The 27,950-nt window shown below is 37.7% G+C and overlaps 1 protein-coding gene across 2 annotated transcripts; it reads left to right on the top strand.

The window, feature by feature from the left end:
- Nucleotides 1-71: 71 nt before the first annotated feature.
- Nucleotides 72-20,560, top strand: GTF2H4 (general transcription factor IIH subunit 4). 2 transcript variants are annotated; one of them, XM_063428197.1, is made up of 15 exons: nucleotides 72-281; nucleotides 1,355-1,490; nucleotides 2,758-2,877; nucleotides 3,677-3,781; nucleotides 7,709-7,840; nucleotides 8,090-8,186; nucleotides 8,504-8,592; nucleotides 10,334-10,442; nucleotides 11,920-11,988; nucleotides 13,037-13,120; nucleotides 16,814-16,946; nucleotides 18,440-18,570; nucleotides 19,458-19,505; nucleotides 19,626-19,704; nucleotides 19,858-20,560. In XM_063428197.1, the coding sequence occupies exons 3-15, from the start codon at nucleotides 2,759-2,761 to the stop codon at nucleotides 20,028-20,030; spliced, it is 1,368 nt and encodes a 455-aa protein (XP_063284267.1). In that variant the 5' UTR covers nucleotides 72-281; nucleotides 1,355-1,490; nucleotide 2,758; the 3' UTR covers nucleotides 20,031-20,560. The 2 variants fall into 2 exon arrangements, with proteins under 2 accessions (XP_063284267.1, XP_063284263.1); XM_063428193.1 differs by having other exon boundaries at nucleotides 1,355-1,500.
- The last annotated feature ends 7,390 nt before the right edge of the window (nucleotides 20,561-27,950 follow it).

Genomic DNA, 27,950 nt, shown 5'->3' with positions numbered 1-27,950 from the left:
GGTAGGGAATTTTCACGGGGTAGGGTTTTTTGATAGAACACGGGCTCCGTTTGCGCATGCGCAGTGGTAAACACGGCGCCCTCGACGTCGGCTTCCACGAAGTAACTGCGCTTGCGCCTGTTCTTACGTACGACGCACACTCGCCGGGTGTACGCAAACCACTCGTGTGCGACCGACTAGTGGTCCACGCATGCGCAGCTGGACCTCGTATCCAGACTATGCCTTTCTGAGTCTGTTGTTATGAATACATCTCGGCCATATCTTCAGAACACGGAAAGCTGGTAATGGTGGCAACTATAGTACATGTCCCTGGCTGGTAACAATAGCTATATCGCCTTGTTAGGCTGTGTGTGCAGGAAAGGGAAACATGCTTGGCACTGTGTTATGTACATGGGAACACATATGGGAATATCAGTCCGTCCAATATAAATGGCCCTTGAATTCACTCACCAAGCAGCAATGCAGGTACAATGACAAGCAACCAAAAACTGCACACAGAAGGGTCTATCTGGACTGTAAGCTCGTTTGAGCAAGGTCTTGTTGTTCCTGTAAAATTTTGTAATTGTCTCATTTATTTTTTAAATGTCCCCCTTTTATAATAACGTAAAGTGCTGCGAAATACGTTGGTGCTATATGAATAATGTATGATATCTGAATTGTAGTGAATTAAAACCCTAACTGCAAAATTCACGCTGAAATACCCGAGCTGTGACAAAAGCGCTTTTGGAGAATTTTTCCCAAATAAGTGACGACTTTTTCGTTTGTTTTCGTGAATCAAAAAGGGACATTCTAAGTATGACAATCAATTTTATCATAATGTGATTTTGGTCCAGTCTAGTTCCTTTTTTTTTTTTTTTTGTCAATGTATAATATAACATTGATTCAAAGAAATGACAGTGGTTAAATTTAACGTAAACCATGTCACAACTGTTAGAGTGACCGCAACTAAAGGAACTTGCTTAGATCATTGGAGGTTGTCACAATTTGACGTCATCACACAATACATGGAGCACATTCCTCTTTACATGGACCTCAGTTATTCTGCTCTTTGCCGTTCCAGAATTCACTGAGTTAGAGTGCATACTGGGAGTTCGGCAAGGGAGAATAATGTTCACACTTCCTGCCCCTAACACTGTCCTCCCTCTGGCAACCTTGAGGTTTTCCCGCGGCAGATCTAAACTCACAAATAAAATGCCTGCCCGGCGTCAGGATCTGCATGTTCCAGGCGTCTGGACGATACATATTTTATATCCTTGGAATATCTGAACTGCTGCCATATTTGTATGTTGTATTCATGTGTATTTAAGTGACTGATCATAAAGGAAATGCATTTTAACTATCGTTTATTTTACAGGTAGATCAAAATGTCCTATAAAGTAACCAGTGCTAAGTGAAGACGGATAATTACTCCTTGTATTTAATTTTCATGGACACTTTTAGCAATATGAATGCTTGAGATCAATTCCATGTTAAATTAAAAAAATAAGAAGGCAAGTTTAAGTGAGTATCTTGAAATATATGTATTACCTTTTTTAAATTTGTTTCCTTTATTCATATATATTTGTTTATACCTACCACATTCATTTGTGCATAAGCATCCACCAACAAATAAGAAATATAACAACCAGTAGACTTTCATACTTTCAAGATGGGATACTATGACAGTTAAGGAACACTCCAACATTAAAAATATATACCTTTTTAATCTAACAGTGTTAATTTATTGTGTCAGGAATTGCTGTTTAGGTCCCTCACCACCCTTTCCGTGGAGATTGAAGGTGATTTTACTTATATTTTCTCCCACACCGCGCTGGTTTTGCCACGGCTAAGATGATCAGTTTGATGATCTCAGTCAATTCAATGCTTTCCTACAGAAAAGCATTGGGAGGTTATTGTGCATGAGCGACTAAACGCCAATCGGCATCTCCTCATAGAGAGCATTGAATTAGTGCATCTCTATGGGGAACGTTCAGCATGACTAGACAGTATGAGAGGTATACCTAGGCAGCAATGTAAACACTGCCTTTTCCCTCCTAAGAGACACCAGGACCACTACATTAACCCCTTAAGGACCAAACTTCTGGAATAAAAGGGAATCATGACATGTTAAGCTGTAGTAGTTCTGGTGATTATAGCCTCCCTTTAAAGGATCACTATAGGGTCAGGAACACAAACATGTATTCCTGACCCTATAGTGTTAAAACCACCATCTAGCCCCTCATGCCTCCATAAATCTAGCAACATCTTACTGTATTCATGCCAGAAGCTGTAACTCTGCATGCTGTTTGCCTCAAAAACAACAAGCAGTCTGCTGACATCATCAGAAGTGGTAGCCTGATCCAATCACAGTGCTTCCCCATAGGATTGGCTGAGACTAACAAAGAGGCATTTCAGGGGCAGAGCCAGCATGATTCAAACCCAGCCCTGGCCAATCAGCATCTCCTCATAGAGATTAATTGAATCAATGAATCTCTATGAGGAAAGTTCAGTGTCTGCTTGCAGACGGAGGAGATACTGAATGTTTGGATGCATTTTAGGCAGCCATGACCCAGGAAGGATCTCTAACAGCCATCTGAGGAGTGGCCAGTGAAGCTATCACTAGGCTTCAATGTAAACACTGCATTTTCTCTGAAAAGTCAGTGTTTACAGCAAAAACCCTGAAGGTAATAATTCTACTTACCAGAACAAATTCAATAAGCTGTAGTTGTTCTGGTGACTATAGTGTCCCTTTAACTTGTATCATTTGTGCATTTACAGGATGAAGCTCCAGCGCGTACAGCTGAAGTGTAAGGATCTACATGAATTTCTCCAAGAGCTGAGCCCAGGAGTACTTGATCGATTGTACAATCATCCTGCAACATGTTTGGCTGTTTTTAGGTATATTCAGTTATTCAATATCTGTATATCACTGCCTTTCTATGTACACTCCTTATTTGCGTAAAGGTATCCAATATTTTTACCTTGTATGCAGAGCTTCCAGCTTTATTATAGTGCACTTCTTCCTACCCACGTCATGGGTTCTATGATTAGACCCTGTGCTCTCAGTGTATTTTCTTATAAAGCTTGGTGTGGCACTCTAGCATGTATACGTATAAGCTATAATAATTACCATCAAATTATTTTGATTAATGTTTATGTTCATGACGACAGGTAATTCTTATGCAGACATAGGTGTATTCTTCTCAATGAGTTGGTCTGAATGCGGTGGCCCTGTAATTTGTGTCCTGCAATGTAAACAAATTGTCATTTTGGACACATCTCTAATGGTTGTCTTCCCGACAGCCAATAGATGATGCTTCCCCTGCGAGAACAGAGTCAGACTCATTAAACGCATGCAAACGTTGACTCTGATGCTTCTCATAGAGAAGCATTGGATTCAATGTGATTGCAGGAGCCCAGTTCTTAGTGCGCATGCACTTCTTATACACAATGCTTCTCTACGAGAAGATGATGATGAAAGGATTGTGACTCGGCACAGGTAAGTAAAAATAATGTTGCCATTTTTGCAGGGGCGACAGATCTCAGTAATGGCAGGGAATTTATAGTTTCTTTAAACGATCTAGGTGCTACATGTATTCACAAGGAATGTATGACTGTTATTATTAAACACATTTGTCTCTTTTAGAGAATTAACATGCATTTAATATTAATGACTCAACGTTTTTTAAATTTGTAGGGAGCTCCCAGGCCTTGCTAAGAATTATGTAATGCGTATGTTATTTCTGGAACAGCCCTTACCACAAGCTGCTGTCGCATTGTGGGTGAAAAAGGAAAATTTTAAGTAAGTTATACTTACAAATCCATAATGTCAATATGTGTGCAGTTTCAGTATGTATTATTGTTAGAAACAAAATCAATTTTTACTTATTTTCATGTAATATCAATCTTGTATTTATAAGTTACTGCGTGATTGCAGTGTGGAACATCAGTTTTCCTTCATTCACATTCTTTTCAAAGTGTTCAAGTGAGACATGCTGCCCCTATCAGAAATATCTGTTCATGGTGTCTGTGTAGAGTATTTGAACTAAGGGATTATATTTGGCGCATATCACCATTAAAATAAAGTTTGCTTAAACATCCTTTTAAAATTTACATACATATGATTTTCGAGAAAACCATAGTAGTCTGTATTTATTGAAAGTCTTTAGATGTTGTCTTTAGTTTAATTTTCTGGTTAATGGCATTAATACTGGATGGATTTTACACATAGCAGGTTTTGGGGATGTTTAATGGTGTTCAATCAAGAAAAAATGAAAGGAAATGAGGGAGAAAACTCTCCTAACCAGAGAGTAAATCCCTACATAGCCAGTACCCCAGTGGAGCAATATATATATAAATCACATTAAAAATGTATCATAGACACGGTGCAAACCACAAGAAAAATAATAAACACGTTTAATAAGTAATTAGTAAAGGTAGCACCACTTGCCTAGGTACATTGGACTGATCAAACAGTCAATATGGACAAAGAACACACACACAGTTAAAGATATAGACTCCAGCCTCAAATTTCGTATACTAGATAAATTGATACAGTGGGTCTTGAAAAGTAGTGATAGTGGCCATAGTATAATCAAAAGTTAACAGCAAAAAACAGCCAACTGCATCAACGAATATATATAGAGAAAGGGCCGGTGTGTATATCAAACTTTCCAAATAAGTGGAAAGAAACGTATAAAAACCTAAAGTTCCCCTGGTGAAGCGTGATCCTAAGGTACAGACCAGGATCTTACACCTAGGTATAGATTATACCAATTCAAACTATCCCTAAAAAATGTCTCAAGCTGTGAGAAATCGAAAGGACAGGAAGAGGTAAGTATATTGGAAACAAAAGGATGAATAGGAGATAATCATAAGTAATAGCAAACTGCTTTGTGAATAGCAGGGGTTCTGCCGGCAAAGTAAAGTATAAATGGAATCCCTGCTATTGTATAGCATATAGTGGTAACTAGGTTACCAGAAGCAGAATGCTAAGTATGTGAAACAAAAAGTTATTAAATACCCATAGCCCAACGCGCGTTTCGGCGAAAAATTACGCCTTTCTCAAGGGCTCATAACGATGAGGGTAGTCCAGCACAGCCCCCTCTACACCCCCTTACCTCCTTAAATAGGTTCCCCGCCATAGCGTTCATGCGCCCATTGGCTTGGACAAACGTGCAGCGCCAATAGGATGTGTCAGGAGGACGTACCGAAACATGGCATACAGCCGAAACCCGGAAATGGTCGCGCATGCGCGTACATAACGCTGCGCATGCGCAGACCCCTCAAGATTGTAACAGTCTGGTAATAGCATTAGACTGTTCATGCGGGCGCCCCCTGGTGGGAAAAATACACATAGACATACCAATAGAGTCAGAATTATATAGAGTGTATAATGAAAATTGATAATTAACTAAATAGTTATCTGACACTAATGGGTAGTCAAAAGTAATAGTAAGTGAAGGAAAAGGCTAAGAGGGGGGAGGAGATAAAAGCTACATAAATGGGAAAATAATAAAATAATCTATAAAACAGGCAGGTAATAGAAGTAAAATTATCTCAATCAAACCAAACAAAATTCAGTGTAGACTTGTTCTCTCATAGGTATTAGACAATACATAGCTTAATATGGAACAAAAAATGTTTCCAACATGCTGAAAAAAGTAAAAAAGAAAATAAATAAATAATAGTAGAAACGGATGGCTAGCGATAGGTATACAGAGAGACCATGGTAACATATAAACGTCAAAACATCTGTTAGAAACCCTGTATCTCTCACTAAACCCTGCCTCTCACTGTAGCCGTGTCTGAGGTTTTAGAAAAATCGATAGGGTGGACAGTGAATTGGTGCCTAGAATATTAGTAGTTATGTACAGTAGATGGACAAATCTCAAATACATCAAAGAGTCTATGTGCTGTTAGCTATTAATGTACAGACACATGTATAAAAGCTACATTGATTTAAATGGAGTTTAGGATTAAATAAACGGAGCAAACGAGAACCCCTCGTTGAGACCAAGAGGTTGTAATGTTTTCAGTCTAAAAATCCATCTAGACTCCCTCTGTCTAAGTAGTCGGTCATAGTCACCACGTCTCGGGTGTCTCTTGACCCATTCCAGGCCACAGAATTTCAAATTGCTAGGATCACCATGATGATTTTCTATAAGGTGTCGTGAAATGGGTGTCTCAAGGCGATATTTGGGTGATCTCACGTGCTCCAAAATTCGCTCTTTAAAGGCTCTGAACGTTTTGCCTACATATTTTTGTCCGCAGGAGCATGAAAGTAAATACACGAGACCCCGTGTATTGCAATTAAAAAAGTTCTTAATTTTAATTGAGAGCTGACCTGTACTATCACTCACTGTTTTGGACTCTTTCAAGATATATTTGCAGGCCACGCATCTGCCGCAGCCGTAGGAGCCACAAGGTGGTTTGCCTAGCCAAGTGTCTCTCAGGGGTGGTTTAATGGACAGATGGCTTGGTGCTAGTAAATCGCGAATATTGCGCCCCCTTCTGGCAGTGATATTGATGCGTGGACCTATAACCTCTTTTAAATGGACATCATCCAGCAAGATTGGCCAGAATCTATCCAGACATTTTCTTACTGTATCGTATGTAGCAATCATACGAATGTTGCCTTTATTGTCGGATTCTCTGTTGGTTGGTCGATCACAGAGAAGTTCACTTCTTGCAGTTCCAAGCGCTCTTTTATATGCCTTTTTAATGCAGCGGTTTGGATAACCTTTCTCTTTAAAGAAAATACGGAGTTGGCTCGCTTGTACCTTAAAGTCAGGTCGCTACAATTTCTGCAAAGCTTAAGATATTGGCCAACCGGAATCCCCTCCTTGAGGGGCCTAGGGTGATAACTTCTCCAGTGCAGGAGGGAATTCGTTGCGGTTGGTTTCCTAAAGAGGGTAGAGTGGACAGTCCCATCTACCTCAATGGAGATGGTAATGTCCAGGAAATTAATAGTACGTCCCCCAAATTCGGAAGTTAATCTGAGGTTTTCAGTATTCTGATTCAAGCATCTCACTAAGTCTATGAATTCTTGTGGGGTCCCCTGCCATACCAACAGCACATCGTCGATGTAGCGGCCCCACCATAGGATCTTAGGGAGATACTCTTTCAGATCATCAGATGAAAAAATCTGCCGTTCCCACCAGCCCAGGTGGAGGTTTGCATATGAGGGGGCACAAGCCGTCCCCATAGCAGTACCTCTCACCTGGTGGTAGAATTTGGTGGTAGTTATGTAACAGAATAAATTCTAAGAGACGTACTACAAAGGTTGCATGGAGATCATCACGACATTGTCTCTGGTTCAGAAAGAATCTCACATGTTCCAAACCCCTATCATGGGTTTCTCTGTTTTTTTTTTTTTTTTCTTATCGTTTCTTTAACCCCTTGTGACAAGTCATGATTCCCTTTTATTCCAGATGTTTGGTCCTTAAGGGGTTAAAAAAATATGCACCCTTGATATCTTGTAATATTCAATATACTTTTACTCAGTAGTTAAAAATACAAAATAATTGTAAAACCTCTTGAGGAAAAACGTACACATACTTCTATTAGTTTTCTCTCTCTTTCACACTGCTGCTCACTTACATGCAGGCATGTTTGTGAGTCAATGCTGAGCATGCATTACTTTGCTTTATAAATTAATATGAAGTAAAAAGAAAATGTAGCATTTGTTTCCCTCCATTCCATTTTCATTTTTTTCCCTTCTAATTAGGGAACATGAGGAAAATACACAAGTTCTATCTGGGCTGAGATTATGGCATACACAGCAACTACCTGGTGGACTGCAAGGATTAATCTTAAATCCAATTTTCAGAGAAAATCTTAAAATTGCTCTTTTGGGTGGGTAAGTAGTAGAACTGCACTAACTCCTCCCTGGAGTCAAGAATCAGGAGAAGTAAAATTGTATAATACTAATGTTGCATGATATTGCTGCCAACACACATTTCAACTCACTTCTGCAGGCAGATGTCAATTTTGGTCTGGTGTAGACGGCAAATGCAAAACAAATCACTACATAAGCTATTTGTATACGGGTTAAATGGGTTTCTGTGCTTGCTTTTACATAGCAGTGTTTTTTGTTTTGTTTTGTCAGAGGCAAAGCTTGGGCTGATGACGGAAGCCTGCTGGGACCAGATAAACATGGGAAGGGTGTACTTTCTTTGGATAAATATGCAGAGGAGAGATGGGAGGTAAAGTATACATAAAAATAAATTAAAATGTAAAGAGTTAGTTTTAAAACTATTTAACACGGTGTGTAGTGGGAGTAATGGATTTGTACTTTCATGTTAAAATAAATGAAATATAAAACCTGATGATTTATTTCCAAGGACACTTTAAGCCCCATAAGCACCACAGTGCAAGTAGTCTTTGGGTGTAGTCCATCTGTAGGTGTTACAACATTTATTTTAGTTTTAAGAAGGAGAAAATCTAGACTTTTACTGGCTTGTTTTTTGAAAAATGTGTTTTGTTTTGTTTTTTATCTGATTTTGTTTTGTTTCTATAAAAGGTAATTTTACATTTTATGGTTGGATCACCAAGTGCTGCTGTTAGCCAAGACTTGGCTCAACTTCTTATACAAGCTGGTCTCATGAAAAGGTAATGGCTATGATACATCTAAGTAAAACATATTTAAAAGCTGCTCAAAGGCAGAAAAAGTATGTATGTGCATACGATGTCAAAACTGCAAACATGTTGTCTGAGTTAAAGGGATATAGGCACCGATATAACTTTAGCTTAATGAAGCAGTTATGGTGTATATATCATGCCCATGCTGTCTCACTGCTGAAATCTCTGCCTTTTAGGAGTTAAATTGATTTGTTTATACAGCCCCAGCCACACCTCCCTGTATGTTACTCACACAGCCTTTGTAAGCACTTCCTGTAAATCGTGATCTAATACTTAAACTTTTTTGCACATTGTTTCTGTTAGAATTTCTTATCTCCTGCTTTAATGGTCTGCTAAAGCCTGCAGTAGCCTCCTGTGTGTGTTTATGTTAATTTACAGAGTTAAGAGTAAAGTTAAAGGGACACTATAGTCTCCAGAACAACTACAGCTTGTTGTATTTGTTCTGGTGAGTATAATCATTCAATTCAGGCCTTTTGCAGTAAACACTGTTTTTTGTTTTGTTTTGTTTTTTAGAGAAAAGGCAGTGTTTACATTACAACATAGGAATACCTCCACTAGCCACTCAGCAGATGGCTACTAGAGGTGCTTCCTAGGGCTGTGCTGTGACATTCAATGTCTCCACCCTCTGCATGGACACACTGAACTTTCCTCATACAGATGCATTGATTCAATGCATCTCTATGAGGAGATGCTGATTGGCCAGGGCTGTGTTTGGATAGTGCTGGCTCTGCCCCTGATCTGCCTACTTGGCAATCTTTGCCAATCCAATGCTTTCCTATGGGAAAACATTGTGATTGGTTTTGAATAACACTTCTGATGTTGTCAGCCAAGCAGGCAGATCAGGGGCAGAGCCAGCAACAGCAGACTGGAGTAAATTTAAGATTATACTATATTTAGGCGTGTCAGGGGGGCTAGATCATGTTTTTAACACTATAGGGTCAGGAATACATGTTTGTCTTTGTGACCCTATATTGTTCCTTTATGTAAAGATCTGATTGAAAATTAAACCATATTTTTGCATGCATGCTGTGTGAGCTACAGCCAGAGGAGGTGTGGCTAAGGCTACATAAACATAAACAAAAGGGATTTAACTCCTAAATGGCAGAGAACTGAGCAGTGAGACTGCAGATGCATGATCTATACACTAATTTGCAAAGATAGTTGTAGGAACCGCACTCAATCCCTTTTAGCAGCCACTGGTGCTCTGGAGCAGGACCAGCAATCCCAACAAGTTAAATACACAAAAGAAGTTTCCCGGCACTCAAGTGTGAAAGCCGCAGGCAGAATTTATTGGAGCAAAAAGAGCAGCAATGTTTCGACCTTCACAGAGGTCTTTGTCAAGCTTGACAATGACCTCTGTAAAGGAGGAAACGTTGCTGCTCTTTTTGCTCCAATAAAATTCTGCCTGCGGCTTTCACACTTGAGTGCCTGGAATCTTTTTTTGCATTTGATCTATACACTAAAACTGCTTCAGTAAGCTAAAGTTGTTTTAACGCCTATAGTATCCCTTTCGCTCATATTAATAAAACATTAATTTAGCAAAGAGATTCAATAGCAACATGGCACGAAAAGATAACCTAGATAAATGTAGTAGTACACTAAAATAAGTTTTTGTTTTGCCGTATTCCTTTAAATCTCACTTGCTGTTTCATATTGTTGCACTACAAATTTGCTAATGTGTTTGTGTTTTTTTTTTTGTTTTGTTTTTTAGTGAATCTGGAGAAGCACCTTGCATTTCATCAGCTGGATTTCAGTTTTTACTTTTAGATACTGCATCCCAGCTATGGTACTTCATGCTTCAGTACCTGAAAACAGCAGAGGTGAGTGATGTTTATTGGGATCACTGCAGGCTCTATAACCATTTCATCTCAATTGGTTATAGTGCCTGGTCCCCTAAAACTGTTACCCTATGTAGTGTTAAACCATTTTTGAATGGTTACATGTATCCTATACCGCAACCCCCACTGGAGATATGGCTAAGACAGAGATATTGCCATACCAATTAATACCTGAATGGTGCTTTAATGGTCTGAATGCAGTCAGCTGACACTCTTGCCCAATTACTGCTGCTTAGGCTAATGCTTCCTGATTAACCCAAGCAGCACAGAGAGGATGGGTTGCCAGGTATTCTTGTTTAGCGTTTAAAACATTAAAAAAATGAATACTGAATGTAAGGACAGTGCCTGGGTTATTTAGACATTATAACCAATTCAATGAGATTAAGGAGTTATGGTGCCTAAAGTGTCTAAAAAAACAAAACAAAAACAATAAGCACTATAGAATGCCATAGTGGTTATAGTGCCAGGAGTGCTCTGGTACCCCCCCACCAATATAAGTAGCCAATCTGTTTACCTGGGGTCTGCCATATGCCATTCCCCACATACTCTCACCCAGAAGAGAGTTGAAGGCCAGTTCATTGGCTGAGAGTGTCATCTGATTGCTCTCATCTGATGAGTTAAGATTTGCATAATGTATGCATGTTCAGGTGATGCAGCCCTTTTTGTTTCAAAAAGTCAAAGCATTACTTACAAGATTATTTATATAGTGTCAACAAGATTCATAGCGCTGTACAATGGGTAGACTAATAAACATGTAATTGTAACTAGACAAGTTGGACACACCGTAACAGAGGGGTTGAGGCCCCTGCTCAATAAGCTTGCATACTAGTGAAGGGGTGCCCAAAAGGTAGATCACCGGATTTTTTATTTTATTTTTTAACTACAGCTTCCATGGTGCTTTGTACTTCCTTAATGGAAAAAGTTCTTAAGTCCCAATGTCCTGAAAATGCTACTGCTGGTGTCTTGACTTGAATGAAACCAGCCCATTGATCGACAAAATGTTTGGCTTCAAGGAGCTGAGAAGTCTTCTTTATATGGTTTTATAGTCTTTAAAGATACTATAAGGAAGACTATAAAGTCTCTCAGGAGCCATGGTTTACAGCCAGGAGTTGTGACTAGGATTTCATAAACAAAGTGATTTAACTCTTAAACTGTAGAGAATTGAACAATGAGACTGTAGGAACAAGATCTGTACACCGAAACTGGTTCTTTACGTTTTGGTATTCAGAGTATGCCTTTATGAAATATCAGAGATTTATTGGTTTTGGAAATAATGGATACTGCAAATGAGTGGTTATTCATTGTTGCGTATGTTTACTTTTGTCACACATCTCAATTATGCATTAAAGAAAGGGATGGGGTGGAGGTTCAATGTATTTTCATGTGACTTTTTCTGTTTTAGATTATAAGTCTAGATGCTTTTTAAAAAATAAATACAATTTTTTTTTAAATTCTGTAGAGTCGTGGGATGAATTTGGTGGAAATACTCTCCTTCATGTTCCAGCTAAGCTTTTCAACATTGGGAAAGGTGAATTGACAGCAGCCACACCTGAGTTGTGATTTGCAAAACATCTGAATGCTTGGAAAATAAAAGCATGCTTTACAATGGGGCTGTCTGTGTAAGACCAATAATCAAGACCTATTACAGCATGGCTTGTGTTGTGATTAATGAGATTTTATTTTAAGGGCATATTTGTTGATGAATGTTTGTGATGCACATTTGATGTACACTGATCAGCCACAACATTAAAACCAGTGGAAGGTGAAGTAAATAACATTGTTTATATCATTACAATGGTACCTGTCAAGGGATGGGATACATTGGGCACAAGTAAACAGTCAGTACTTGAATTTCTTGTGTTCATGCTGAACAATTAGGCAGGCGAAAAGATCAGAGTGACAAGGGCCAAAAAGGGATGGTTAGACGACTGTGTCAGACCATCTACAAATCGTTGTCTTGTGGGATGTTCCCGGTATGCACTGATAAGTACCTACCAAAAGTGGTGCAAGGAAGGACAAGTGAATCAGGGTCATTGGTTCCCTAGGCTCAATGAACCATGTGGAGAGCATTGGCTGCTTCGTCTGGTCCGATCACACAAAAGTGCTACTGTCACTTAGATTCCTGAAAAACTTAATGCTGGCCTTATATTGAAGTTTGCTGCATATGGGGCTGCAGACCGGTTAGTGTGCCCATGATGACCCCTGTCCACCACCAAAAAGCCTTTTGGAGATACGAGCACATTTTCTTTTAGATTAAGTGGATTGTCAGGGTGCGTGTGCATCGTTTATGTTGGGAAGAGATGGCAACAACAATTCCGACCTTTGGAGGCCCCACCTCGCAACTTGCAGGTCTTAAAGGATCTGCTGCTAATATCTTGGTGCCAGTTTCCACAAGACACATTCAGAGGTCTTGTGCAGTGCGTGACTCAATGCATCAGAGCTGTCTTGGCAGCCCGAGAGGGACCTACACAATATTAGGCAGGTGGTTTTAATGTTGTTGCTGATCAGTCTATATATTGTAGAAAATAATCCATCAAACCTAATATACTTCCTTTTTATACTGTCTATTTCACAAGGATTATTCTGTTGAAGGCATGAGTGATTCCTTACTGACTTTTCTACAGCACCTTCGGGAATTCGGGCTGGTTTTTCAGAGAAAGGTGAGCAGTCATGGTATTGTAACAGTATAATGAAATGTTACTTTGTAGTGATTATCTTATTGCATTATTATGTAATATATTCCCATTAGAAGAGTAGTGCTAAATGCATGATGCAGGTAGTTGACAAAATGGAAAACAAAACCATATACATACTTTGTTATAATAAATGACTATTCAGAACTTCTACAACTTCCTGCTGGCATCATCTCTACTGGTAAAGTATGGAGTTCCAAATGACATGGGGAATATTGAAAATGCATTCATTTCTGTATATAGTGGATATATGCATTTCTCTTATTAAATTGGAAAGATAGCTTACATTCATAACTACTGATTTTGCAAATCTTAAAGGGACACTGCCTAAGAAAAAGGGGAAAAAATACTTAGTGGATATGCCTTCAATTAAAACATGTATGCATTATGTTCATTGGATAAATGTCTAAAAACAGCTTGCAGATCTTTTGTATGCAGCCTTTGCGAGCCCTTCCCCCACAGCCCATTTTCTGTGGCCAAAGACTTCTTAATGCAGATCAATCAGAGATCTTTGCAAGTCAGGTGCTCTGGACAGTTGCCTTCCTCTTGAGTTTAGCTCCACTGAGCTAACCAACCAGGAAGTATAACAGAACGGTTGTCTTACAGCCAGGGAATGTAACAAAGTGTATTAATAAAAGTGCCAGTTTCTTTTGTAAAATGAAAAAAGAAGACACACTCTTCACACAGTTAGCTAAATGGCTTTACAGTTCCAGAGTGTTAATCTAAGGCTATGTATTTTATTAACGTTTTTATGTTTACTTCCTCAACATTGTCCATGACTCACACTAGTCACAATATTTACCTCATATTTGAGTTGGTATTTTATGCACACTGCTGAGAGTTTGAATACTAGGCAGCATGGACCTATTCGAATTATAGATTTTGTTTTTTGTTTTTTTCTATATATATTTATATAAGTAAATTAAGTTATATGTGTAAGACTGCTATATGGGTTACATAAACTTAAAGGGCTTTCATTTGAACATTTCATACTCCTGTGTAACTTCCGTTTATCAAAAAGAAGGGGACAAACTTGTGATTTCCAATTCTGTCCCAAAGAGGGGAAAGATAATTTTGACTCCTAAACAGTAAGCAATATATTAGCTTGTTGTTTGTTTTTTTCATTTGGATTGCTAAAATATGTAAAGATATATATACATATATATATATATATATATATATATATATATATATATTTATTTATTTTTTTTAATTCTCAAATGACACTTTAGGGGGCCTTGGGTACACTCTAAATGTCTAACGTTTAACCCCTTAAGACCGGAGGGCGTACTATTACGTCCTTTTAAAAGCGGCTCTAAACGCCGCAGGACGTAATAGTACGCCCTCCGTTTTTTTTTTACTTACCCGGTCGCCGGCGATCCCATGCCGGCGATCGCGGTTGGGGGGACTCCCAGGGAGCCCCCCGCGGCACGTCTGCTCTCTTCAGCCCCCCAGGGCCATGTGAGAGTGAGGTCCTTGCGAGGACCTCACAATCACATGGCCGGGATAGCTGGCTGCAGCAATGCCAGCAGGGGGACTAACTGTAATGACAGTTAGTCCCCCTGCTGGCTGGAAATCAAATTCAAATTAATTAAAATAAGTGTAAAAAAAAATATATATATATATATATATATATATACTTAGATCATATATATATATATATATATATATATACACACACACATATACCGTCTAGGTGTATTTTAATATTAATATATATATATTATCAAATTACACGTAGACTGATACTGATTAAATATATATATATATATATATATATATATATATATATATATATATAATTATTGTTATATATATTTATATATAATATAAAAAAATGTAAATACGTAAAAAAATAAAATAAAAAAAATTATTAAAAATAAAATATGAAAAAATATATAGATGTTTTATTTCGTTCTAACTGTATTGTGATATCAATATATATATATTTATATCAAAATACACGTAGAACGAAATAATATATATCTATATACATAAATATATACGTATATATCACTATATATATATACATATACATATATATATATATATATATATATATATATATATATATATATATATATATACCTACCTATATATAAATAAAAATATTTTACAAAATTATATATATATATATATATATATATATATATATATATATATACGTATATATATATACACATATGTGTATATATATATACATATATTAATTCTACACATATATTTATGTAATAATTTTACATAATTAGGTATCATAATTAATTACAATTAGCGGGACCTGCCTGACAACCCATGCCGAAAGTATAGGGAATTTAATTTGCTAGCACTATATTTAACCCTATAACTTTCCAAGACACCATAAAACCTGTACATGGGGGGTACTGTTTTACTCGAGAGACTTCGCTGAACACAAATATTAGTGTTTCAAAACAGTAAAATGTATTACAACGATGATATCGCCAATAAAAGTGACGTTTTTTGCATTTTTCACGCACAAACAGCACTTACACGGACGATATTATTGCTGCAATACTTTTTACTCTTTTGAAACACAAATATTTGTGTTCAGCGAAGTCTCCCGAGTACAACAGTACCCCTCATGTACAGGTTTTATGGTGTTTTCAAAAATTACAGCGTCAAATATAAGGCTTGTGTTTCATTTTTTTCACATTAAAATTCGCCAGATTGCTTACGTTGCCTTTATGACCCTATGGTAGCCCAAGAATGAAAATTACCCCTATGATGGCATACTATTTGCAATAGTAGACAACCCAAAGTATTGCAAATGGGGTATGTCCAGTCTTTTTTAGTAGCCACTTAGTCACAAACACTGGACAAAATTGGCGTCTTTTGCATTTTTCACACACAAATACTAACGCTAACTTTGGCCAGTGTTTGTGACCAAATGGCTACTAAAAAAGACTGGACATACCCCATTTGCAATACCTTGGGTCGTCTACTATTGCAAATGGTATGCCATTATGGATGTAAATTTATTTCCTGGGCTACTATACAGTCTCAAAGGCAACGTAACCAATCTGGCGAATTTCAATTTTAAATGTAACACGCTATATTTGACCCTGTAACTTCCCAAAACACCATAAAACCTGTACATATGGGGTACTGTTTTACATGTGAGACTTTGCTGAATACAAATGTGTATTTTATTGCAGTAAAAGCAAACAGTATTATGACATTCACAGTTAGAATGTCATGTAGAACTAAAAAAATAAAAAAAATCTTCTTTTCTCCCATTTTTTTTATATTAAATTATGTTTCATAGCTAAATATTTGATATTAAATGAAAGCCCTGTTTCCCCTGAATAAAATGATATATAATAAGGGGGGGTGCATTTAATATGAAAGAGGTGAATTACGGTTGGACAGACATATAGCGCAAATGCCAGGTTTTGTTTACATTTTGTTTTGTTCACAACTTGTACATTTGGCTGCGGTGTTAAGGGGTTAAAATGTAGAAACAAGTTTTTCTACATTTACCAAGAGAAGCACGTGTTGTTAACCCTGTATTACCCTATCATAGTGGTAGAATTGTATTTAAAAAGAGGATGTAACCTATTACTAATTAGTGACAGTTGGCAGCTGACTTTCAGATATGTTATACAAATGCCTCGGCTTAATGCATCCTGTCTTTATTTGTAGAGAAAATCTCGGCGTTACTACCCCACACGTCTGGCTATAAACCTTGCATCTGGGGTATCTGGTACCTCGGTGGATAGCCATAAACAAGGCTTTATTGTTGTGGAAACAAATTACAGGATATATGCGTATACAGGTTAGTAACGAGGATTGCTTTCCAAAATAAACACTACGTGACTGACATATTTGTAGTTAAACAAGAAGGCATTCAAACATTGTTTTTAAGATGGTGTTCAAATCCTATAACAAGTATTCATCACTTTTGTTAGCCTTACATTGAAGTGCATATCAAGGACTCACAATTGGTAAATTAAAACTCAGTACTAGTGAGTATGCAGTGCACACTGCATGAAACACCAACTATGAATAACATTTCACATATCAGATGTGAGCTTAAAGCGGCACTGTCATGGCCGAATCCTGTTTTTTTTAACCACCCTCCCAACTACACTGCATCTAATTGATACCCTAAGCCCCCCATATTACCTATTTTTTTATCTTTATTTTCTGCCTGGACCTAGGTCATGGGCGCCGCCATCTTTGTGTGGGTAGATGAAGTCCCTGTGGGACACGTCATCTGCCCACACTAGATATCGCTGTGAAATTCCCACGCATGCCCAGTTAAACACTTGGGCACTCGTACGGGAATTTCATCTATTCATTCATTCGTCAGAAAGACAAATGTATAGAAAAGTCAGACGAACAAACAAACAGTGTTTCGGTGTTCGTTTGTTCGTTTAGTTCATTACTACCAGCGCGCAGCTCCCTCCTTATAAAATGTAAAGTTAAGAAGCGGCAGAGAGCAGTGGCTCCCTGAGCGGCGGGTGGGGGCCCTAAAGGATAATGAGAGAGAGGAGGGGGGCCTATCGTCCTCCCTCCCCCCCCCGGCCCCCACCCCTGAGTGGTGGGAACCATAAATAACAATAAGGGGGGGGACCTAAGGCAAGTTCGGCATAACAGTGCCGCTTTAACTGGACCACTGCATATTTGCACAATAGGGAAGCATCTACAGAATAATACGCCTCCCCTCTATTGTGTCTTTACCCATTCGCCTAGCAGTCTGCGTAACCTTGTTGTTTTTTCTAATATTGAAGTTGCACAAGGACTTCATAAGCATTGGATGGTTTAAAAAGCAGATCCAGCACAAGACCTAGAGAAAAGACAGTGCCGGTTTCCTCCATCACTAACATGTAGATAAATATCCGTGGTTCACAAGCAAACCACGTTCCTGGATGATCATATGCAAGTGTTAATCGTAGTAAATGTAGGGACCAATACAGAATAATGTTTCCTTTACTTGAGTTTAACACTTACAAAAATGTACGTAATTTTCTCAAGCTTGAGAAACTCCTCTTCGGTCGAAATATTGCTGTTTGACATTTGGTTAAAATAAAATTGCATGCTTTAACCTTGGAGTGCCTTAACCTTTTTCTGTTGTTCATATAAAATGCACACAGAATCATAATACCCTGTCACTGGACTCTAAAACAGTTTGTTAAATTGTAGCAGTTATGTATTTACAGTTTGCTTGGTATCATAGGTATATAGTGTGTAAATTTTATTGAAAGTTATGTGCTTTAGTATAATAGACATCCCTATGTGAACTCTGATTTCTTAAAATGTCCTCAGATTCAGAACTGCAGATCGCCCTAATTGCTCTCTTCTCAGAGATGCTTTATCGTTTTCCAAACCTCGTGGTAGCACAGGTGACTCGTGAGAGTGTTCAACAAGCTATCGGAAATGGCATCACTGCTGAGCAGGTAAATGAGATAAAACACACACGATGTTATGTATAAAAGCTGTATGTTCTCTTGGTAGGCTGTTTGTCTAATTGTTTTCCTATTTTTTCCCTTTTATGTCGGAAAATGTTCTTAAAGGGACACTATAGTCACAAGAAAAACTACAGTTTAATGTAGTTGTTCTGGTGAGTATAGTCCATTCTTGCATGCTTTTTGCAGTTAACACTGTCTTTTCAGAAAAAAGGCAGTGTTTACATTACAGGCTAGGGACACCTCCAGTGGCACCTCCTCAGATGGCTACTAGAGGTGCTTCCTAGGGCTCTGCTGCACTGAAATGCACTGAAATTCAGTGTCTTCAGCCTCAGCATGGAGATACTGAGCTTTCCTCATAGAGATGCATTGATTTAATACAACTCTATTAGAAGATGCTGACTGGCAAGAGTGGGGTTTGGCTCCGTCCCCTAGCCCACCTCCTTGGGTGAGATCATCAGAATTGACAATCCCAGCCAATCCAATTCTTTCCTATTACTTCTGATGATGTCCGTCAAGAAGGCAGATCAGGGGTAGAGCCAGTACCAACAGACTGGAATTAAGGTAAGATTGTACTATATTAAGGAATACATGGTTGTGTTCCTGTCCCTATAATGTTCCTTTAACTACACCTCTTCCAATATTTTATTTTCTTGTGTTTTTTGCAGGGTTTTTTTTTCACACATTTGTCACCTAAAGGACCACTATAGGCACCCAGACCACTTCAGCTTAATGAAGTGGTCTGGGTGCCAGGTCCAGCTAGGATTAACCCATATTTCTGTCTCTGTTAAACTTTAGTTTTTCTACCCCATTAGTGACTGCAACGTACACTAAGTAATCTAAGTTTTGCTATCTTTGTTTTTATTTGTTTCAAATAGGTAATCCATTTTTTGAGGACGCGAGCTCATTCTGTGATGTTAAGTCAGGTGAGATATAAGTTTCTGTCAAGAACACATTCACAATGTATTGCAACATCATTTTTTTAATTTTTCTAACATTTCATGAACATTCTGATGTATTTTCATGTTGGAATTGTCTTCTTACAGACTCCAGTACTTCCCCCAACAATCACGGACCAGATTCGTCTTTGGGAACTTGAGAGAGATCGTCTTCGTTTCTCTGAAGGTACATAAGAAAAATTATGGTCCCAAATAGCTGACTCAATAATGCATATATTTTGTTTTTCGCTTGCTTTCTTTATTGCATATTAATTCTCTAGACCCATATTTAAAATAGGCTGCTCTTCTAATGATCCAATTATGTTTCCTCTTTTCTTAGGTGTCCTGTACAATCAGTTCCTATCCCAGGTGGACTTTGAGCTTCTGAGAAACTACGCTCGGGACCTTGGTGTACTAGTCTTTGAAAATCCTGCCAGACGTGTAATGGTTGTAACACCAGCTGGTCACTCAGATGTCAAACGCTTCTGGAAGCGTCAGAAGCAGAGCTCTTGATCTGTTTATTCCTTATTCCTCTAATTACATATTTGTACAGTATAGTTTCTGATTTTGCGTTTGGGCCTTTCCTTAACACAAAAACACCCATTCTGATTAGGTAAAACCATAACTGAACAGAACAATATCTTTTCTTTACCAGTAGCTGTAAGCTAGTCCAATATCAATATTTTATTATTTCATACACTTCCCTAGTGGATTTTTAACATATTTCTGTTACCAGTCTTGTATATAGTCTGCAAATTTAAGTATATTTAAATGATAACCTAATTAACAATGCAGCAGCAGTCTTGCAAAAGGTTGACATGCTACTGCAGATATGTAATGCATTGGTCTTGAGTCCTCACATTCTACAAAAAGAGTCCTGGACTAACTAGCCCAAAATGTATTTTGTATGAGGTGTCATGAATGCTACTTAAGTAGTCCTATTTTGTATGTTTTTTTCCTTTTATTTGCGTATTGGCAATAAACACTTGATTTATTTTTTCTGAGAAAAAAAAAAAGAAATTGTAAATAAAAAAATTAAACTTTTTTTTTGGTTTTTTTTTGTCATTCCTAAATTTTACCATTTACTCACCAGTGTAAAATTTATATTGACCCTATCTCCACCTTAGGATAAAGTGTCCTAGATTTGTAACTGCATACCAAATGCACCATTCAACCCTTCCACCTCCCCCCCCTATCCAACTACTCATGCTCTTGGAAAATAGCATTACATTTAATTTACAAATTGTGCTAGCAAATGTATAGATTGGGGAAAGACCTTTTTTAAAAAATGTTTTTCTTTCACCTCTTAATCAGTTCTTTGGCATAGATGAAGAATTGATTGACATGGAGAGCAGAGTGGACCTTCTACAGGCGATCCTTCTGCTCTCCATCCATAGCAATATCACTCTGTTTACACGCTGGTGTCATGGTGTAGATTTGTCCTGATTGGTGGGTGTTATAGAAGTTTAACATCCACCTCGGTAAGGAGATTGCTTTTATCTCTATAAAGCCTGCAGTCATTATTTGACTAGGCCATTCCATTTTAGAATGGGATTCCTAAACAGATGTCCTAGGCCATCAGTGGTTCTTATAGGGGTAAAATAATCATGCTTCTATAATGTTTAGAAGCAGGCATTTGTCATAAAGGAATATTACATATTTTTATTTATTATACTGTATTTCCATCATAGCAGGAGTTATTCTCAAAAGAGAGCAATATATTATTTAAAATATAACTTTTGTGAATAAATCTCCAATTATGGTGGATAGAAAACTGAATTGCAAAAAGTTAGGCTAAAATAGCCAAGCTGTTTCCATGGCTTATTTCAGTTCACTGTATAGTATAAAATATTCTGGTGTTAAGCAAAACTCTTTTCACTAAACATTGTTAAAGCAAATGTCAAAACTATTGTTAAAATGGCCAAGGAACGAATATAGAAGAGTTAAGTGAATGAGCCCTATGGTTTATATGAACTATTAAAAAAAATGTTTTTCTCTTTTTAGAACCTCAATTTTTTTTAATTTTTTTTTTTGGTCAAGTGTCGTCTAGTTCTTTGCTTGTATAATATGCTTCCAAAGTGTAGTGAAAGATGGTTAATTACACTGCCCCTATCCTTTTTTTTCTTTTTTTATCTTGTATAACTTTACAATATTAAATCATCTGGGCTGACAGGCTTAATTAATCTGACTAATAGAGTATATATATATTCATTTATATGTATTGTAAGATACAGATAGATATAACCTAAAGCTGTTTTCTAAATTTGAAAGTATGAAATTGTTAGTTATCATCTGGAGAATTTAACTATGTGTGCATATATTTTGCCATTAGGATTACAAGGTGAATTTTAGTAAATACATCCATATTTTCGTGTGCATGAGCATGCTTACTCTTTAAGATCTTCACATTAACGAAGTGCTATCAAGAGCTGTCTAGATTACCTACGGCTAGTAGAGTCATCACTTTTCTGACCATTGATTGCTCAAACGTTTCTTTGAGACATTTAGATCTAACACATATTGTAGACCTGACAATCACAACTTCCCAGCATTTGCATGTTGTATTAACAAACACTTAAATTGCATACTCTAATACCTATAAACACATTTATGAGATTTAATCTAAGGCAAAGGAAAGTGTTTTTTTTTTTTGTGTTTTTTTTTTGTTTTTAACTGTAAGAACCATAAGGATGTGCAATTCTCTGCTTAAAGACGTGTTTTTTTTTTTTTTTTTTTATCAGTCTGTACATGTGTTTAAACAGCAACTAGATGCACAATTGCAATAACAATTTACAATGATTTAATTTTTAAACTGTAGGGTAATAGCTTCTTGATCTAAGGATAAATCTGACTGCCATTCTGAGGGCAAGAAGGAATTTTATTTCCCCAGTCTTTCAAAATTGGAGCTGCTTCACACTGGGCATTTTGGATCAACAGCAAAATAACAGATGTGAGAGAGACTGAACTTGATGGACACATGCCTCTTAGCCTACGTAACTATGAATTATATAAACATTAAATATACATATAAATCGTAGACTTTCTTAACATCAATTTAATAAGGACACATGACATGTGTGACATGTCATGATTCCATTTTATTCCAGAAGTTTGGTCCTTAAGGGGTTAACTAAATATTACAAGGACACAATCTAGATGTAAGTTACACTGATACCAATGCCAGGTGGTTGGGAATTTGGCTCATCCTTGGATCCTCATCCTTCACACCTGTACCAAAGTAATCGCCTTCCGTTACTTGACAAAATACAAACATATTTGGCCCTCCTATAACCTGGTTTATCCATATTATCTTAATATTGAACTTTTTCTATTGTATTAATACAGCAATTATTAAATGTGTCTGGCAAGGTAAGGTACCTAGACCGAAATATAAACAACTGAGGGTTTTTAGGTTTATTGCCAAGTGACATACCTAAAAAAGGGTAAGTTACAACAATAAATTATTAAGTGAATAAGACATTACAGGTAAATCCCAGGCAGATTGATTCATTCAGGAAAAGATTAAAAGGAATTTAATTTGTTTGACCCACCTGAAACATGTTTGTGCACAAGTCTACTTTTTTACTCTACTTTTGTTCTTTCTCACCTTATTAAAGTGGATCAAAACAATTAATTATGTTTGAGAAAATACGTACAGCTGAATTTGCAAGATTAATGTGTTTGGGTAGCCCACACCTGGGCCCGTAAACTTGGGTGGCTTATGCACATAGGGCCATCAGATGGGTATTACTAAACAGGGGATAAAACAAAGCAAAAATGTAGTGTGCACCAACCAAGGGTATCTCCAGATAATAACCCCCCCCCCATCATAAAAACACAAATAAGGAAAAAATTTAACTACAGTAATAGATACAAAATATGATGGGATAACAAGCAGCATAATGCAGTTCGAAGCACAGTGTAAAGATGATAGTCTTTCTCGTAACTGATTCTGAAATAGATTCTTTTGCCCTCTGTTGTATATTGTCAGTCCTAATCAATACGTTCAAGGTATAGCTCATGCATGAGGAGATAAAATAATCACACTGACACGTAAGTTCAGTAGGAAAATCCTTCTGTATTACTGGCAGTCTGGAAGTGGCTTTTATAGCCATAAATTGTCACAATCAGCACATATACATTGTATAACCTAAGCTGTAAACATTTTGTTGGATTGTGTTGTAAGCTTTTCATTGGATACTTTTAGTTGCTATGTGTCTTCTCATTTCTTCCCTTGTTGACACATGGCTTATTCTTTAACCCCTTAACGACGAGTGACGGACAAAGTCCGTCACTCAGGGGAATGCGTTAATGACGAGTGACGGACCTCGTCCGTCACCCTTTAAAATTAACCCCAGATCGCCGCAATCGCGGCGATCGTGGGGTTAATGGTGCTCCAGTCTGCCTCTGCATTAGAGGCAGACCGGGAGCACCGGATCCGGCTGCCCCAGTACATGTGCCCGCTCTGACAGCATGTCTGAGCGGGCACATGTGCTCTCTATACTCACCTCCGCCTCCCTGCACTTCCGGGTTCAGTGTGAAGTGCAGGGAGACGGATCAGTGTTGATCCTGCCCCCTGGTGACAAAAAAATAAAGTGTATTTAAAATCCCCCCCCCCCCCCTTTACCCATTTTAATAAAAAATTAACCCCTTCACTGCCAATTGATCACTGACTACAGTGATCAATTGGCAGGGATTACATTTTACTATGATCTGATTTTTTTTTTAACCCCTGAGGGTTAATTATAATTTTTTTTTAACCCTCAGGGGTTACATTTATTTTATTAATTAATTTAAATATTTTAAAATTATAAATTTAGCAAGCTGGGGAGGGTGGAAGTTAGTGGGGAATTGGGGGATTTAGTATTAGGCTAACTAGGGGTTAACGTTAAAAAAAGTTTAAAAATAAGCTTTAAAAAGTTAAAAAACTAAGTTAAAAAAAAAGTTTTAATAACATTTAAGTAAAAAATAAAAAAAATAAACCCTTTACCCAGTCCAAATAAAAATTAACCCCTTCCCTGCCAGTCGATCACTGCCTACAGTGATCAAAATACAGATCACAGTATTATACTGTGATCTAATTTTTTTTTAACCCCTGACGATTAACTTTTATTTGTTTTTTAACCTTTAGGGGTTAAATTTATTTAATTAACTAATTTAAATATTGTATAATTAAATATTTTGCTAGCTGGGGTGGGTGGGAGTTATGGGAAAATGGGGAATTTACTGTTTGTGCTGCTTACTGCTAGTTAGGGGTTAACGTAAAAAAAAAGCTTAGAAAAATGTTAAATCTGTAAAAAAAAGTTTTACGAAAGTTTAGGAAACTTTAACCCCTTAAGGACCACACTTATGGAATAAAAAGGAATCATGACGTGTCACACATGTCATGTGTCCTTAAGGGGTTAAAAAAATTAATAAGCAAAACAAAAGTTTAAAAAATAGTTTTAAAAAGTAAAAAAAGTTTTAGAAAGTAAAAAAATACATTTAATAACGCTCATTACCACTACACCTGGTACAAGTTAGCGGAAAAATGATCCCACGCTAAGGTTCAAAATTTGCCTTTTGAAATACCCTGCGATGTCTTCTTTAAGAAATGGTATGGCTTTATGGGGTATTTGTTTTATATAGCCTGGTAACATACTCTAAAATGGGACATGGGCACAGCGTAAAAATTTAAAGTTCTAAAAAAAATGGAATGGCTGTGTCCCAAATGTGCCCCTCCGATGTCCACATATACCTGGCAAAGGTACATACGGGGGTATTTTTGTACTCAGCAGACATAGCTGAGCAACATATGAAGTATTATACAGTGGTAGTACACATAAGGTTTGCAAAATATACTGTGCAAACTCACTTTGTGTGTCAAAAAGGCAGAAAAAACGCTTATTACCACTACACCTGGTACAAGCTAGCGGAAAAATGATCCCACGCTAAGGTTCAAAATATGCCTTTTGAAATACCCTGCGGTGTCTACTTTAAGAAATGGTAGGCCTTTGTGGTGTAGTTTGAATTTAAAACCTGCGAAGATGCTTGGAAATTGCACATAGGCCCGGCGTCAAAATTCAAAGTTCGGTAAAAACTGATATGGCTTGGTCTCCTATATGGCACTGTAGCTTCACAAAATAGTGCCATAGACATACAATGGGGGTGTCCTTTTACTCAGAAGACTTAGCTGAGCATAATTTGGGGGTTTGAACTTAGTGGCACATATGAAATATACAAAATGCCCAGCAAAAATGCAATCCGTATGTAAAAAATGCACAAAATTATTTTTTACCACATATTTTGGCATTTAATGGTAAAAAAATGGGGGCATGTTAAGGCACAATATGCACCTTATGAGATACCCTGGAGTGTCTACTTTTACAAATGGTAGGCCTTTGTGGGGTTTTTTTGAACAGTCAAACTGTTATAATACCCCAAATGGAAGCATAGGCTCATTAAATCGTCTCTCAAAATTCTACTGTGAATACTGAAAAGGACAGGTCTCCTATATGGCACTGTAGCTTCACGAAATAGTGCCAAAGACATACAATGGGGGTACCGTTGTATTCAGCAGAAGTAACTGAACACATAATAAAACTTTGTACAGGAATAGCACACACCAACTTTACAAAATACACATGAGAATTTCTTTGTTATAAGTTTGTGTGCGAAAACCCCCAAAAAACACAATTTTACTCCAATATTTAGCAGAGGTTGGCGGTAAAATGGCTACGTAGAAAGTGTCAAAACAACCTTAGGTAAATAGCCTGTGGTGTCTACTTTATATAAATATATACTTTTGTGTGGCAATTTTGTTTTCTTTTATGGCTATTAACCCCTTCAGGACGGGTGACGGATGAGGTCCGTCATCCTGGGGATGCCCTTAACGACAGGTGATGGACCTCGTCCGTCACGCGGTAAAATTAACACCGCGATCGCGCAGTGCCGGCGATCGCGAGGTTAATGGTGTTGCTGGGTCCCTCTGAGTCAGGGGCAGACCAGCAACAGCAAATCGCGATGTCCCAGCACATGTGATCGCTGTGACAGCCAGTCACAGCGGTCACAATACTGCTGGGATATCTGATCCGCCTCCCTCCACCTCTTCTGGGTTTGTGAAGTGGAGGGAGACGGATCGTTGCAACATTGTGTCTCAGAAATATACTGAATATCTTTAAAAGGTTCCTAATCCCTTTCCCCTTCCTTTAAAAAAATATTAACCCTTTCCCTGCTGCTTGATCACTGCTAGCAGTGATCAATATACAGGTCACAGTACTTTACTGTGATCTATTTTTTTTTTACACTTAAGGGTTAAATTTTAGTTTTTTTGTAACCCTAAGGGGTTCAATTTTATTCTTTTATTTTATTAATTTGTGATTTAGTTAGTTGGTGGGTGGGATTTAGTGGTAATTTGGGGAATTTAGTTAGGGGTTAAAAAAAAAAAAAAAAAGTTTAGTTATTTAGTTAAAGTTTTCTTAGCTGTATTAAAAATGTTGCGAAAGTATAGCGCAGAGGAGGCTTATGCCCTGTTAGCCGCCGACTCAGAGGCGACTGACACTGCCTCAGAGAGTGACGTAGGGAGTGACGCAGGGGACAGGGACTATGTGCCAGATAGTGCAGTAACATCAGAGGAAATCGCTGATTCCCCTAATGTTCAATATGGCGCAGATGACTGGGTACCCCCTAATCATTTTTCGCCAGACATCCCAGTGTTCACTGCCAATCCTGGCATACAGGCTGACCTGTCTGGCTATAATGCGCTGGATTGTATGGAGCTGTTTTTGGGGGATGATTTTTTTGGGGAGGTAGTTACCCAGACGAATCTGTATGCGGAGCAATATCTTGCACGCAACCAAGACTCCCGAATCGCCAGGACAGAGAGATGGTACCCAACCAGTGTGCCAGAAATTAAACAATTCTGGGCACTGACCATGTTAATGGGGGTAGTTAAAAAGCCCACAATTAGAATGTACTGGACTAAAAATCCTATTTTTAATACCCCCATTTTTTCCCAGACTATGCATAGGGAGAGATATGAGGACATACTGTGTTTTATGCATTTTAATGACAATATGAAGTGCCCCCCAAAAGGTCATCCGCAGTATGACATTCTTTATAAAATACGCCCTCTAATTTCCCACTTAAATGAAAAATTTGCCACTATTTACACCCCCAAAAAACAAATTTCAATTGATGAGTCCCTCATGAAATATAAGGGAAGACTGGGATTTAGACAATACATCCCATCCAAAAGATCCCGGTATGGGATAAAATTTTATAAATTATGTGAAAGTGGCAGTGGCTATGTATACACCTTCCGTGTATACGAAGGAAGGGATAGCCACCTTGATCCCCCAGGTTGTCCAGATATAATAGGGACAAGTGGGAAAATTGTCTGGGACTTAATAATGCCATTACTCAACAAAGGTTATCACTTATACATCGATAACT

The sequence above is a fragment of the Pelobates fuscus genome, chromosome 1 (assembly GCF_036172605.1).
Source record: "Pelobates fuscus isolate aPelFus1 chromosome 1, aPelFus1.pri, whole genome shotgun sequence".
In the NCBI taxonomy this organism is placed as follows: Eukaryota; Metazoa; Chordata; class Amphibia; order Anura; family Pelobatidae; genus Pelobates; species Pelobates fuscus.
This window is presented reverse-complemented; position numbering and strand designations above follow the sequence as displayed.

What these genes read in the sequence shown, in the direction of transcription:
- GTF2H4 (XM_063428197.1), top strand. Translation starts at nt 2,759, where the DNA reads ATGAAGCTCCAGCGCGTACAGCTGAAGTGTAAGGATCTACATGAATTT. An exon ending in GTGAAAAAGGAAAATTTTAA is followed by an intron (nt 3,782 to 7,708) that starts GTAAGTTATACT and finishes CCTTCTAATTAG; the next exon opens with GGAACATGAGGAAAATACAC. An exon ending in ATGCAGAGGAGAGATGGGAG is followed by an intron (nt 8,187 to 8,503) that starts GTAAAGTATACA and finishes TTTCTATAAAAG; the next exon opens with GTAATTTTACATTTTATGGT.